The sequence below is a fragment of the Botrytis cinerea genome, chromosome 9 (genome assembly GCF_000143535.2).
Source record: "Botrytis cinerea B05.10 chromosome 9, complete sequence".
NCBI lineage: Eukaryota > Fungi > Ascomycota > Leotiomycetes > Helotiales > Sclerotiniaceae > Botrytis > Botrytis cinerea.
The window spans coordinates 1,314,236-1,327,170 of record NC_037318.1 but is presented as its reverse complement, the minus strand read 5'-3'; the positions used below and the strand labels follow the sequence as shown (position 1 = coordinate 1,327,170).

Here is a 12,935-nt window from a genome sequence, read left to right as displayed (position 1 = left end):
CAACTCCGGCAACCAACTAGAATGGATTCGAATTGATGAAACTCGCGAGACTCTCCATCTGTTTTTCCACGCGATCCAGCCCTCAAGGATTCTCTTCCCAGCTGAATTAAAAGTTTCGCTGTCAAACTTGAACATCGAAACCTCAAGTTTATTCGGTGGCTCTAGATGAACAGGTAGACTGTAGAGTAAACACCTGTTGATTGGTGGGCCAGAAATAACTTTCTGCATCATGTAGATTCCAAGGCTTTTCTGAAATATACTTCATTGCTTCGAATTTTCAGATTGGACGAGTAAGCAGGTGAACTCTTGATCTTGTGTTAATTCTATTCCCCAATATCTTATGGTGTAACCTTGAATAGTCGAAATATATTCAAGCGTAGCAATCCACGGCTTCCCTGTCGGTGAAGATAATTCGCGTAGTGAAAAGCCTTGAAGAAGCTTGAACTGAATAATGATCAGAACTCCTTCAGTTGTGGTGTGTCTCTCAATGGGTTCAGTCCAGTGAACACCACAACATGCAGGAGACAATTTGATCGACCGACCCCTTTTCTGTAGGCGGATCTGAGCTCTCTTCTGCTCTTGTGTTAGCCCATGGCCAACCGCTCTTACTACACCAGCTGAAGTAGACATTGATCAAGAGTTTCTTTGGTATAGATCAATAAGATATTTCCAGATGATTAAGATTAAGATGGAAGAATTTGTAGACAAGAAATCGACGTTGTTAAGAACTATGGAATATTAATGAGAAGTAAGTTTTTACTGAGGTTACTCTGAATTTGCCTTTGTAATTCTAACTCACCAGTTCTGACAGGTGTACCATCTGAACCGTATGGAATCCAGACTGGAACGATTATGTACAGGGCACTGTAGGGTTCCTGGAGTCGATTTCCAACTCAAGGAGAACGAAGTATTTTCAGATCCTCGCTGCCAAAGCAAGTGCAGGATTATTCGAATGGGAACAAGTGATCAACACTATAGAATCTTCATAAATCGTATAACAAACCTCAAACAAGCGGCAAGGCAAAAAGAGGCTCAAGATATCAAATCTAGTTCTGAATCGCATCGCAGCAAGAATCATCCATGTGCATACTATTCCGAGCCACCCATCAACAGAATCACCAACCTCCACACCAAACTGGCAGAAAACATTCTGTCAGAGTTTCTAACTAGAGATCCCCGCATCAAGCCACATATATGCTATTTCAAATGAACACAAGCCTCTCTGCCGCAACAAGCCACCCTATATTGAGGTAACGGTGCCAGCCTAAGACAATAGTTCAGATTCTACCTATACTTGCGTTATCGATGTCTTGAGACAAGATACACGGTTATCAAAAAATCGAGGGAAAGATTTGAATGGAACTCCATCTAGGGCCAGAAGCGACGGATAGGAGAATGGCTGAGATAAGCCGAGAACTGCTTACATTCTACCTGTCTTTCCAGAAATAAACAAACCCAAAACACCTAACATAATCCCTCAAAAAGTAAAGCGCAACGGACAACAAAACATTCATCTCTCCAATTCACAACCCCAAGTCCAACCCCGATACCATCCAACCCCGATACCAGCTAGCCCACCAACACCACTACCACCACCACCACTTCTCCCCCATCAAAACACCAAAAAATCCCTATAACCAACCCTCCAGCCCCTTCTCTTTCCCCCGCCCTTTCCCCGAAATTCCCCCCAAGTCAAATCAAAACCCCACTCGACATGCACACACCCTCACCAGGAAGGAAATAAACCCAATCAGTATACAAATTGAAGGCACACAATATATCCTAGAAGACTACCGGTACAACACAAACACAACGACAACGTCTCAAACATGTATTATACTTTCCGTGATATGATGTGCTGACCTAGAGATGCGATGACTTGATACCGTCTAAATCTTAGTGGACTACGGGTGTTTGAAAATGTCAATTTTCACTTGGATTTTTATCAAGATGCCTTAGAACCTAAGCTCAGAAAAGCCTTGGTGTCGATGCAGGAGTACAGAGCAATTGTGGTGCGAAAATGGGGTTCAAAATCCATCACAGGATGTTATGTCCTTGCATTACTACAACCAGTTTTCTATAACTGGAAAAAGGATGAAGACTTACTTTCATCATGACCAGAACATTTGATGAGACTTGACTTATTTAATACTAGAGAACGCAATGTGGGAAGAAACTCAATCGATATTACCAGCATGCCTCATTTACAATATGCAACATTAAAATTATTATACTTAAGCTGAAGGTTCCCAGATAGAAGATCCCCTATTGACGTATAGATTCCTTTCCCATTGCCATTTTGCGAAATTATTCCAATTCTAGCAAATGATGCTTGATTCGACTAGGAAGTCGGAAGTACCAACATTTCGACAAGATAAGTAAATTTCATCATTTTTCGCCTTACCAGTCACTATAACTCGCGAAAGATCAGATACCAAGTACTTCATGACCTGTTGTGAATTTATATGCTGACATCAAAACCTCACCAATGAAGTGCATCGAATATCTTATCTATCATCACGCAGCCCATGCATGGAGCACGTCATGAGGGGTACATTGAAGTTTTGACCGTATCTAAATCTTTACGACTATAGAAAAGCTTTCGGGAAAACGTTTAGTACTGTACATGGTAGAAATGCCGAACAACGTAGGGTCATGAATGCTAGGCAATCGATGGTGTCAATGGCAAGGATCATATCGAAATACTAGCAGCCCGGACTTTCGAGGTTGTAGTTCCGCATATCTTGAAGAAGATGATTTACATATATTAACAGTACATCTATTATGTAGAACGAATATTCATCGGCATTCTATCAATTCTTTCCACACTGAAGATGACTTCCGACAAAAATAGCTTGGTTGTGCATGGACACGTGATCGATAATTCCAGTTCAGAAGAAGTGTCGAGCTCGATCATCAAGGAGGAAACGAAAAAAACGTGGACTAGCTATATATGGGATACTTTGGATAAATCGCCTCAAGAAAGACGGTTTCTGTTCAAGCTTGATTTGGCAGTGTTGACGTTTGCTTCTCTGGGTGAGTTTTGTTGCCCATCTCCTAGGCATTTGGCACTTTCATATAATGAAGAGACTTCCAGATTTTGACTAATCAATAATGTAGGATATTTCATTAAAAATTTGGATCAGCAAAACATAAATAATGCATTTGTCTCGGGGTTGAAAGAGGATCTAGGCTTGTATGGAAACCAACTCAATTACATGGTTGCAACATGGACTGCAGGATATGTAATTGGCGAGATTCCGAGTAACATTATACTCACTCGAGTACGCCCTTCCATATGGATTCCCACCATTGAAGTATGTCCCCAATCCCTATTGATGATTGTTGAGTATGGTAGCTAAAAGTCTTACAGGTAGTCTGGACAGTCTTGACAATGTGTATGTCGCGGTGTAACAACGTATCGCAAATATATGCGTTACGATTTTTGATTGGGCTTGCTGAAAGTGGTTTCTATCCGGGGATGCAGTACATCATCGGATCGTGGTACAGAAAAGATGAGTTAGCCAAAAGGTCCTGTATATTCCATGCTACAGGTGCACTTGGGTCGATGTTTTCTGGATACTTGATGGCTTCCGTGTACCATCTCGGGGGCCGAGGTGGTCTAAAAGGTTGGCAATGGTAAGAAACTCTAAAGGGAGTATTGATAGCCTGCTACGACGGTAACTAACCTCTGCATAGGCTGTTTATAATTGATGGTGTTATTTCCCTTCCCATCGCCATAGCAGGATATTTCATCCTCCCAGATGTCCCAGAAATTGCCAAGGCGTGGTATTTCTCTAAAGAGGTTTGTAATTAACCAGGTTGCCGGCTTTCCTTGCTAATTCTTCAATAGGAATTAGACTATGGTAAGAAACGCATGGAATTGGAAGGTAGAGAACAAAGGAAGCCATATACCAAAGCAAAGATAACAAAGATTTTCTCGTCTTGGCATATATATGCTCTTACCCTCTTATATGTGTACGACTCAATTGCTTCAAAGCGTGGTAGATCCTGCTAACATATAATCAGAGCTTTCAACAACGGGGCGGCTGGAGCGGCACCAGTTTTCGCCCAATTCCTCAAAGACTCAAAGAATCCCAAGTATACAGTGGGCCAAATCAACACATATCCGACGGGTACTTCGGCAGTACAAATTGTGACCACACTTGCGTATGCTTGGACCTCAGATACTATCTTGAACGGAAAACGCTGGCCACCAATTGTTTTTGGCGGAGCTATGAATATCATCTGTTATGTTTCTCTGGCAATATGGGACATACCCGTTGGATGGAAATGGGCCTGTTATTATCTCATGGGCTCCGGGTATGGCCTTTCTGGTCTTTGCATGGCGTAAGTTTCCACGAGCCTCGTGTATATGTTAAGATACTGACAAATAGCTAGCTGGGCGCATGAAATCTGCAATAAAGACAATGAAGAAAGGGCAATAGTTATTGCGACCATGAATGAGATGGCTTATGTTCTTCAGGCTTGGTTGCCGTTGATTGTTTGGCAACAAGTTGATGCTCCGCAGTATCGAAAGGGGTTCATCACCGTCAGTGTACTTTCGCTCATTCTTATCCTGACGACGTTTACGATCAGAATATTGTGGAAACGGGAGAGACTCCGGTAAGTAGATTGTGGTTCAAAGTTGACTGTATCATGCTGATGCAGATTTAGGGAAGCCAGGGATAAAACGGCTGAGTCATTGACAAGTAATGGAAATAACGAGAGACAATCCGAAGATGTTGGATTGGATGTGGGTAAAGCTTTGGATCTGGATGTTCGAGAAGATAGCGTCCCTGGCCCACGATCTAACGATCACAGTTCAAGGGCCATTCAATGAGCAACTCGGTTTTGATGTTGGTTTTACCGGAGAGATCGTAGCGCCACCTCACCCATTAGAAGACCAGGTATCCCAATCTGCCATTAACAGCGGCGCTGCACAGATAGTCCAAATGATGCAGGGTTTATGACTACCTAGCTTGATGGGCTGTGTCGTGGACGGTGAGTGATATTTAGTCGTAATGGTATCACATACCAGCTGGCCACAGCCCATCATTTGGTGTCGTGGGTGTGCATCGGAACTCACTCGTGTTCATTGACGAAATGTGAACTATCACGTGACCATCACTCTTCTCTAGATCGAAGTGGGCCTTCATGAGTCGCACGTGGTGGGGTGAAGGTCAACCAATGAGGGCCCGGTATTGCAATGAAACGAACAACCCTTCAAAGTTTAATAACAAAGCCTTCAATGATAGATGAGTAATGCAAAGTGATGAAAAGAAATGTGTTGGAGCAAATAGAAGTCATGCTGGCTCTCAATGCAACTTGTCTCGCCGGTACCAATATCGCAGTGCAAAAGTAAGGACTGTCGACATCATGGCCTCCCCCCCCCCGGTTCCCCTCTCTCCCCATTATTCGGATCACACTGGACGAGAAGAGAGCCTTCCGTCTGGGGTGTAACGTGCCAAGAACTTCATCTTGAATTCTGCCCACAGTGCAACGTCTCACCGCCTACTCAAACGACGTAGGATCTTCTTCGGTCCAGTCTAAATTTATTATCAAGGTGGGATGTGGGAGAAAAAAAAATCCTAAACCTTCAAAATGTCGTCAAAGTTATCTTCTGTTCGCAGATATCTGCTCAATCTACGACCTTTCAGTCACCATCAATTCCATTTGGAGTGATTGTACACCTTTCACTTGAAATTCAACTTACAATACGATTATTCGCCTCTGACTTTTCTCCAAAGAGTCACATTGGAAGAGTCCTACGAGTAAGTCCGTTCCTCTTCTCTCACAAGGTCGCGAATTTGGACGTCACGTACTCTTTCATGAGTTACACTACGTCGAACTTCCTGAATCGATTCCGGCGAGAAAGTCGGAATCGTTACACTCACAAACAGGATTCTGCAGATCCAGTTTTCTAAATTTAATTGCCCTCGAATCTTTTATTTCTTATCAGTGGCAGAACTAACAAAATCGACTTAGTACACAAACAATTAACCTCATAAAACTTTTACAAGATGTGCGGAATTCTCGGATTGATCTTGGCCGCGTATGACGACCCCAACTCAACCACGGCGGCATCGCAAATACACGAAGCACTTTACTACTTGCAACACAGAGGACAAGATGCCTGCGGAATCGCTACATGTGCCGCTGGCGGTCGAATCTATCAATGCAAGGGTAACGGTATGGCTTCAAGAGTGTTCCAAGATGGATCCCGCATTCAGGACCTTCCTGGTTTCATGGGCATCGGTCACTTGAGATACCCCACAGCCGGAAGCAGTGCTAGTGCCGAAGCTCAACCTTTCTATGTCAACAGTCCTTACGGAATTACCTTTGCGCACAACGGAAACTTGATCAACGCCCCAGAGCTCAAGCGCTTCCTCGATTTCGAAGCTCATAGACACATCAACACCGACAGCGATAGTGAGCTAATGCTCAACATCTTTGCCAACGAGCTCAATGAGACTGGAAAGGCCCGTGTCAATGAAGAAGATATTTTCAAGAGCTTGGAGAGAATGTATGGCAGATGTGTTGGAGGCTGGGCATGCACAGCAATGTTGGCTGGTTTTGGCATCCTCGGTTTCCGCGATCCACACGGCATTCGTCCCCTCATCTTGGGTTCTCGATTAACCGAAACAGGAGCTAAGGATTACATGATGGCTTCTGAATCAGTTGCTTTGAAGCAACTTGGATTCAGCGATCTCGTTGATATTCTCCCTGGACAGGCCGTCATCATCAGAAAGGGCTCAGAACCTCACTTCAGACAAATCGTTCCACAAAAGAACTATGCTCCAGATATTTTCGAGTATGTTTACTTTGCTAGACCCGATTCTATCATCGATGGAATCAGTGTTCATCGAAGTCGACAAGCTATGGGAAATAAACTTGCCGATACAATCAGCAAGGTTCTTGGCCCTGAGGCAGTCAAAGAGATTGATGTCGTTATTCCAATTCCTGAAACCTCCAATACTTCAGCTCAGAGTGTTTCGAAGCGTCTCAAGATACCTTACTGTGAAGGATTTATCAAGAATCGCTATGTCTTCCGTACTTTCATTATGCCAGGACAAGGTGCTCGTCAAAAGTCTGTTCGACGCAAGCTTAGTGCAATGGAGTCTGAATTTGCCGGACGTACAGTTCTCTTGGTTGATGACAGTATTGTTCGTGGAACGACCAGTAGGGAGATTGTATTGATGGCCCGTGAGGCAGGTGCAAAGAAGGTCATATTCGCTTCCTCTGCTCCACCCATTACCCACGCTCACATCTACGGTATTGATCTTGCATCGCCCCAAGAACTTGTCGCACATAACCGTGATAGATATGCGATTGCCGAACACATTGGTGCGGACGAAGTCATTTATCAGTCATTGGAGGACTTGAAGGCAGCATGTGCAGAACTTTCTCCTCGCGATCCAAAGACACAAGAATTCGAAGTTGGTGTTTTCTGTGGTACCTACGTAACACCGGTTCAAGATGGTTACTTCGAGCATTTGGAACAAATTCGAGGTGAAACTCGTAAGATGAAGGTTCTTGAGAGTGCGAAGGAAGCTGTTATTCATGGTGTAGCAGGAGAAAAGGAATTCAATCTCATCAGCCAGGGAGCAACAGTAGACTCAAAGGGTCAGGTAGTTCCCGATGGCAGCCAAGACCAGGGCGTCAATGGTGCTAAGAATGGCAATGCGAGGCCCAAGCTAGAGGCGACTGAGTCTAGCACACCTTCGGTTAGAGATCGTCAAGATATTAGGTATGTTTGCTCGCTCTCGATGTCTCATCCTGGACAATACACTGACTTTAATAGTTTACATAACTTTGCGAGTGATGCCAACAGAGATTACAACTGAAATTTAGAAATTCGGAAGTAAATTCAAACTTTGGGAAACTTTTTAGATTAGGTACAAATATGGCGCGGTTGTTTGAATTTGGTCGCTTTGGCCAAATTATAGATTTTACGAATTCCCAGGTAGATTTTGATGCACAATATCGGTGCCACAATCATATCATAAATAAGCATTGCTCAACTCGTAAAGTGAAGAGAAATGGTCTGTTAGAACGATCTTAGCATGTGCTTCAGAATAGATGCCTGCATATCATGTAAAGTCGAGGAATTTAAGGAATGTAAGTTCATTGTGTTTTGTCTTTAGTTGATTACCAGGTCTCGAAGTGTTGTTCCAGCGGAGAAGGTTATACCGTTGCAACAATTCTGAGAACTCAGACATACGTTTATCTGTTACTATGCTAGTGTGAGTAATTTGGAACAAAACTGGTCCACAATCTCGTCGACCATTTCTACTAGTTTCAAATACAAAGAACTGTCATGTCATTTTGATTCTCATCATTGTATTATATTTTCGTGCGCCGGCTTAGGTTTTCTCTCGTGTTGCTCTTATTCATTGGAAGAGAGAAGTGTTTTCCTCCATGTATTTTGGGTGCAGATTCTGATCGTTTTTACTAATTGTTGGTTCTATCTTATGCCGCAATTACTTACATAGAAGTGCTCGCTTATCCTTGAGATGTGCAGTGCAATAGGCTATGTATAATTCAGGGCTATGAGTACCAACAATTAGTTTCGCATACAAGGTCCACGGAACCAACAGTTGTAAATTGCTTTTGTCTCAACTCTCGCATGGTTTTTTACACTCCGCCACCTTGCTTGCGGACGTTTTTGGAGGGTTTGTTTGTTTGTTTGTTTGTTTGTTTGTTTGTTTGATGGATTGTGGATTGGGAATCGTGGTATGTACATGTATGTTGGAGGCATGTGTAGTCGGTTCGTTCACACATCATCGATCGATCGGCGGGCCTTCTAGGCGCAAAGGTTACTGCGGAAAGCTGTGTGAGTTGGTTTGCTGGGATGAGATGGGATATATTGAATTCGAGACATTGGGTTTTGGATTCTGGGAATAGTAGAGCCGGGAAATCTATGAATAGTTATCATGTGAGAGTTGGCTTGGTTGGAGACTTTGTGCTCTGGATTGATGGCGCTGCGCTGCGGTGCAGTGCAGTGGGCTTGGGGTATGGGGTATCCAGTTTGTATGGTTGTATAGTGATGGTTTTTCTGGGTGTGAGATTTGTGGTATATAAACTTCGATTTCTTTGTCTCAGGATCGATATCAATATCAATATCTTCATTTCAATATTAAACATCTTTATCAGACCAGTCTTAGTATTTCTTGTTTTGCTTCGATTACCCCATTATATACTTGAATTGAACACTATCCCTCAACCATGCATATCACAGCAGCACGCTCTCTCACCCTCCTGGGTGTTTTCGCCTACTCTTCCACCGCATCAGCTTGGCCACAAACATCCATCAGTCCTCAGAACGCCTTGGAATATAATCTCGCAGCAGAACCAACTCTTTCTCCTATCCCCTCCGATACATCACTCTCTATGATCGCAATCAGTCAACACATAAATACCGATACAGAACCCGAAGACGCACATCACGCACGCAACTTAGGTCCGTTCGGCCAAGAAGGATTCAACATCGCCACATATCGAACTGGCGCTCCCACAGATGCAGAAGTAGTAGCCACATCTCCGATCCCAACCCCCGTCCCTTCCATAACAGCTGTAAGTAAATCCCCGCACACAAATTTTCCATTCGTAGTGAAAGAAATACTGAGATTTTTTGATCGCTTTAAGGATCTGAGTTGGAGTAGAGAATTCCTTACTCCGACTACTACTATTATTGTTCCTGCGTCGACAATCTACTACACTGTCGCTACGGTTACTATTACTGCGCGGGATGTGGATGCGTTGGAAACGGGTTCGGGTTCGGGTTTGGTTATTGTACCGCTGAGTGAAGCGCCGCGGACTTTCCAAACGATTACGAGATCGTCTGCGAGTACGACTTCGGCTGTGGGGATGGGGAATCAGGGGCGGGGGTTTGAGGAGAAGAAGGAGAGGTGTGAAAAGCTGGGTGAGGAGGAGGTTCTGGGTTGTTTGGAGAGGGAGGGATTGTTGGTGCCGTGGACCACGGTTACGCAGGTGAGGGGTGGGAAGACGATGGTGGAGGTGGGGGTTAGTTTAGGGGTGGGGAGGAGGAGAGGGGAGGCGAGGGTTACAGGGGGGATTTAGGGTTGGATGAGGAGGGGGGGTTGGTGGTTTGGGAATGTGTTTGGGAGGGGTTTTGGAGGGGTGGAGGTTTATGAGAGAATAGGGAGATTAAGGAGAAAACTGCTTTCGTTGGGATTTGGGATTACTCATTATGTGAAACGTTTTATTAGTGTAGTGTATTAGCCAATTCAGTCTAAATGACGAGGATATCTAAATCTTAAGCTATAGCTTTCGAAATACAACACATTTTTGTAAACCCACTATTAGAACCTACCTATGTATTGCGGAGACAGAAAATTTCCATCAGGTGATCAGGCGAGATAGGTAGGGAGATACTCAATAGCATGTATCGAGTACTCCAGATTTGCAGACTAGACATGAATGAGCCTTTGATGTGAGAGTGTGAGCCGCTGAATTATAATTTGAATTTTTTAGTCGGATTGAAGAATGAAGACGTTTTCTTGTTTTCCAATTGAACGGCAGATTATCAATCGTTCGCTTCATTTCTATGAGATTTATATTTGTTTGTTTGTTCTCTTCGGGATCATTCATTTTGGATATCAAATGATTTACAAGTACCGTACATAGCAAAGACATCCGCTCTTCCTTCACGAGCAAATTTGGTTATCAGCCCTTCCTTGTCGTTCCTTCTTCACTCGTCTACAAATCGGGTATATTTCCACACTCTTCCATCTTCCTTTTCTTCATTTGATTGCCACGACACATTCGTAACTTTTACTTCCAATTCGCTTGCGTTGCTCTATCACACTTTTGGATCATTGGAAATTGACTTTGTATTCTTTTGTATATCGGGAAATTCCTAATCATGGGACCAACGAATTCAGAACTTTTTAACTCGAAACTGATACGACGATCAATTCAAACCATAGAAGAGTCAGGACCAAACGCTTTAGGATCAAACCCTGTAAGATCAAGCTCTGTAGAGTCAACTCCCCTGATATCAACTCTTCCAGATTTGGGCCTTCCCAAAACAGCCCTTCCTACATCAGCCCCAACCATCCTACCAGAGCGCAAACTAATTCATGTCGCATCGCAACCAATTCCCCTCAGAACTTTGATCACCCTCCTCAACTATGAACGCTTAACCCGGGATCGGCGATATGAGAACCTCAGTCTTTACCATAGCTCAGAAATGGAAAGTAGAAAAATCGAAGAGTCCGACACAGTGTATACAGAGGCAGCACGATGTTTCTGCTACGACGACAGTCCTTACCCACCAGATCAAGAAATATGGAGGCAGAGTACCTGCAGAATACATCCTGAAGCACCTCCAGAAACACGACGACTAAATTCCACGCAACTCGAGCGCGCATTTTATGAGTCTCGATGTTCACAGTGGGCTTCTGGATGTGAGTTGATGTATCAACTTTTTTTCAGGTTTTGTGGAGAAGGCCAACAACTGAAAATTCAAATCAGCAATGAACAACCAGTTCTGGTGAATGCCTCTGATATGCACGTAATGCGTTTTGTTTTGATACGTCCAAAACACCGGAATCTCAACGGGGAACATCAGAGGCCAGACAGTGCCTTTAAAAAACTGATGTTAGGACGTTGCAAAGGAGTCATTCTGGTCTTCTTTCCACCAGGAGAGGATACGAATTCACTGGTAAATGGCAGCAACCCTCGCACCCCTTTTGACGATTGCTTTGTGGTTGATATGCTACATATGCGATATGGTAAGAAGGGGTTATTTGAGGAACCTTACTTTCTAGGCAATGGTGGACAGTGGAAAGATTTTATGTACACCAATGTTTGTGCAGGTATTGTACAGCCTGTATTAGAGCGTCCCTGTTTAACAAAAAAACGAGCACAGCAACGTGAAGAGGTGTGGAATTGGTTTTTTGAACGCTCACTGAGAGCAATCCATAGATGGACAGCGAATGACCAAAACTCAAAATTTCTATGGTGCGACTATTGTGGAATCGGAGGAGCAAAGTTTATAATCTGTTGTGGAGAGGGAGAGAGAGAGGAAATAACGAGGTACTGTAGTGAAGAGCACAGACAGAGAGGATGGCCGTTACACCGGTTCACTTGTAAAAATAAAGCTGAGAATACATGATATGGGGGGAACTCGAGCGATCAGGGAGAAGATGAGAAAATCAAGTCACTGCAACTCAAGCGTTCCTGTTCAGAGAGCAGGACTCTAGCCAGCGTCCAGTAGTCTCACTTGCAAATGTGCTACACGTTTCCACCTTGAAGTTGTTGCGAAAATATCATGACGTCTAGACTAAAATTCAAAAGTAAAGTGGCTTAAAGTCATAGGATCTATTAATTAGATTCTCTTCTAATTCGTGTTCTCCAGATAAGATTCCGAATCCCATTGCCTGAGATACAATGAGACGACGAGTGTGATCCGATGTAAATTTTCTATCTTACCCTTGCCACCCGGCAAACGCTCTCATTATTGAAAGTCAAAGTCAGCTTCCAAGTACTAATAAGAGAGGGCGTGGCTTTAAAAGAATTTGCCTATCTCATCCTTTAATTATGGATATGCCACTCGTCCAGAAACCTCTAGGCATCATGATACCACTGGACAATGTGGTTGTATGCGTCGTTTCTCATCCACAAGCGTAATATCTAAACATGATCTTCATGGCTGAAAATCGATATCTCTAGTGGATATCTCAAAGCATCAATTCGTAGATATTGGTATATACAAAATCAAGGAACACTACGCAGCCTACAACACTTCGTAGGATGAATTGAACACTGCGTATTCAATTTGCCGCCATAACTGCGATGCTTGGATGAGTAGACGTTATTCGCGGCTGAAACACAAGATATAAACAACTTGTAGTATACGTGTTCCTTCGCTTCATGCTAAATTTCACGTTATGAGACCTAGCTCTTGG

At 43.5% G+C, this 12,935-nt stretch overlaps 4 protein-coding genes across 4 annotated transcripts; all 4 read left to right on the top strand.

Moving 5' to 3' along the window:
- The first annotated feature begins 2,566 nt into the window (after positions 1-2,566).
- BCIN_09g03720 (hypothetical protein) lies at positions 2,567-5,270 on the top strand. The gene is made up of 8 exons (XM_024695081.1): positions 2,567-3,036; positions 3,121-3,317; positions 3,374-3,639; positions 3,700-3,805; positions 3,854-3,978; positions 4,030-4,350; positions 4,402-4,626; positions 4,678-5,270. The coding sequence occupies exons 1-8, from the start codon at positions 2,835-2,837 to the stop codon at positions 4,841-4,843; spliced, it is 1,608 nt and encodes a 535-aa protein (XP_024550874.1). The 5' UTR covers positions 2,567-2,834; the 3' UTR covers positions 4,844-5,270.
- Positions 5,271-5,565: 295 nt separating this feature from the next.
- On the top strand, positions 5,566-8,565 carry Bcade4. The gene is made up of 3 exons (XM_024695080.1): positions 5,566-5,774; positions 5,989-7,750; positions 7,805-8,565. The coding sequence occupies exons 2-3, from the start codon at positions 6,024-6,026 to the stop codon at positions 7,845-7,847; spliced, it is 1,770 nt and encodes a 589-aa protein (XP_024550873.1). The 5' UTR covers positions 5,566-5,774; positions 5,989-6,023; the 3' UTR covers positions 7,848-8,565.
- A 486-nt stretch (positions 8,566-9,051) lies between these two features.
- On the top strand, positions 9,052-10,322 carry BCIN_09g03700 (hypothetical protein). Its single transcript, XM_024695079.1, has 2 exons — positions 9,052-9,576; positions 9,649-10,322. Exons 1-2 carry the CDS (start codon positions 9,229-9,231, stop codon positions 10,081-10,083), a joined length of 783 nt encoding a protein of 260 aa, XP_024550872.1. The 5' UTR covers positions 9,052-9,228; the 3' UTR covers positions 10,084-10,322.
- A 410-nt stretch (positions 10,323-10,732) lies between these two features.
- On the top strand, positions 10,733-12,320 carry BCIN_09g03690 (hypothetical protein). The gene has a single exon (XM_024695078.1). The coding sequence runs from the start codon at positions 10,889-10,891 to the stop codon at positions 12,140-12,142; it is 1,254 nt and encodes a 417-aa protein (XP_024550871.1). The 5' UTR covers positions 10,733-10,888; the 3' UTR covers positions 12,143-12,320.
- Positions 12,321-12,935: the final 615 nt, after the last annotated feature.

Coding starts and splice junctions, on each gene's coding strand:
- BCIN_09g03720 (XM_024695081.1), top strand. CDS start 2,835: ATGACTTCCGACAAAAATAGCTTGGTTGTGCATGGACACGTGATCGAT. Junction 3,037..3,120: donor GTTGACGTTTGCTTCTCTGG/GTGAGTTTTGTT, acceptor TCAATAATGTAG/GATATTTCATTAAAAATTTG. Junction 3,806..3,853: donor CGTGGTATTTCTCTAAAGAG/GTTTGTAATTAA, acceptor ATTCTTCAATAG/GAATTAGACTATGGTAAGAA.
- Bcade4 (XM_024695080.1), top strand. CDS start 6,024: ATGTGCGGAATTCTCGGATTGATCTTGGCCGCGTATGACGACCCCAAC. Junction 7,751..7,804: donor AGAGATCGTCAAGATATTAG/GTATGTTTGCTC, acceptor TGACTTTAATAG/TTTACATAACTTTGCGAGTG.
- BCIN_09g03700 (XM_024695079.1), top strand. CDS start 9,229: ATGCATATCACAGCAGCACGCTCTCTCACCCTCCTGGGTGTTTTCGCC. Junction 9,577..9,648: donor CCGTCCCTTCCATAACAGCT/GTAAGTAAATCC, acceptor GATCGCTTTAAG/GATCTGAGTTGGAGTAGAGA.
- BCIN_09g03690 (XM_024695078.1), top strand. CDS start 10,889: ATGGGACCAACGAATTCAGAACTTTTTAACTCGAAACTGATACGACGA.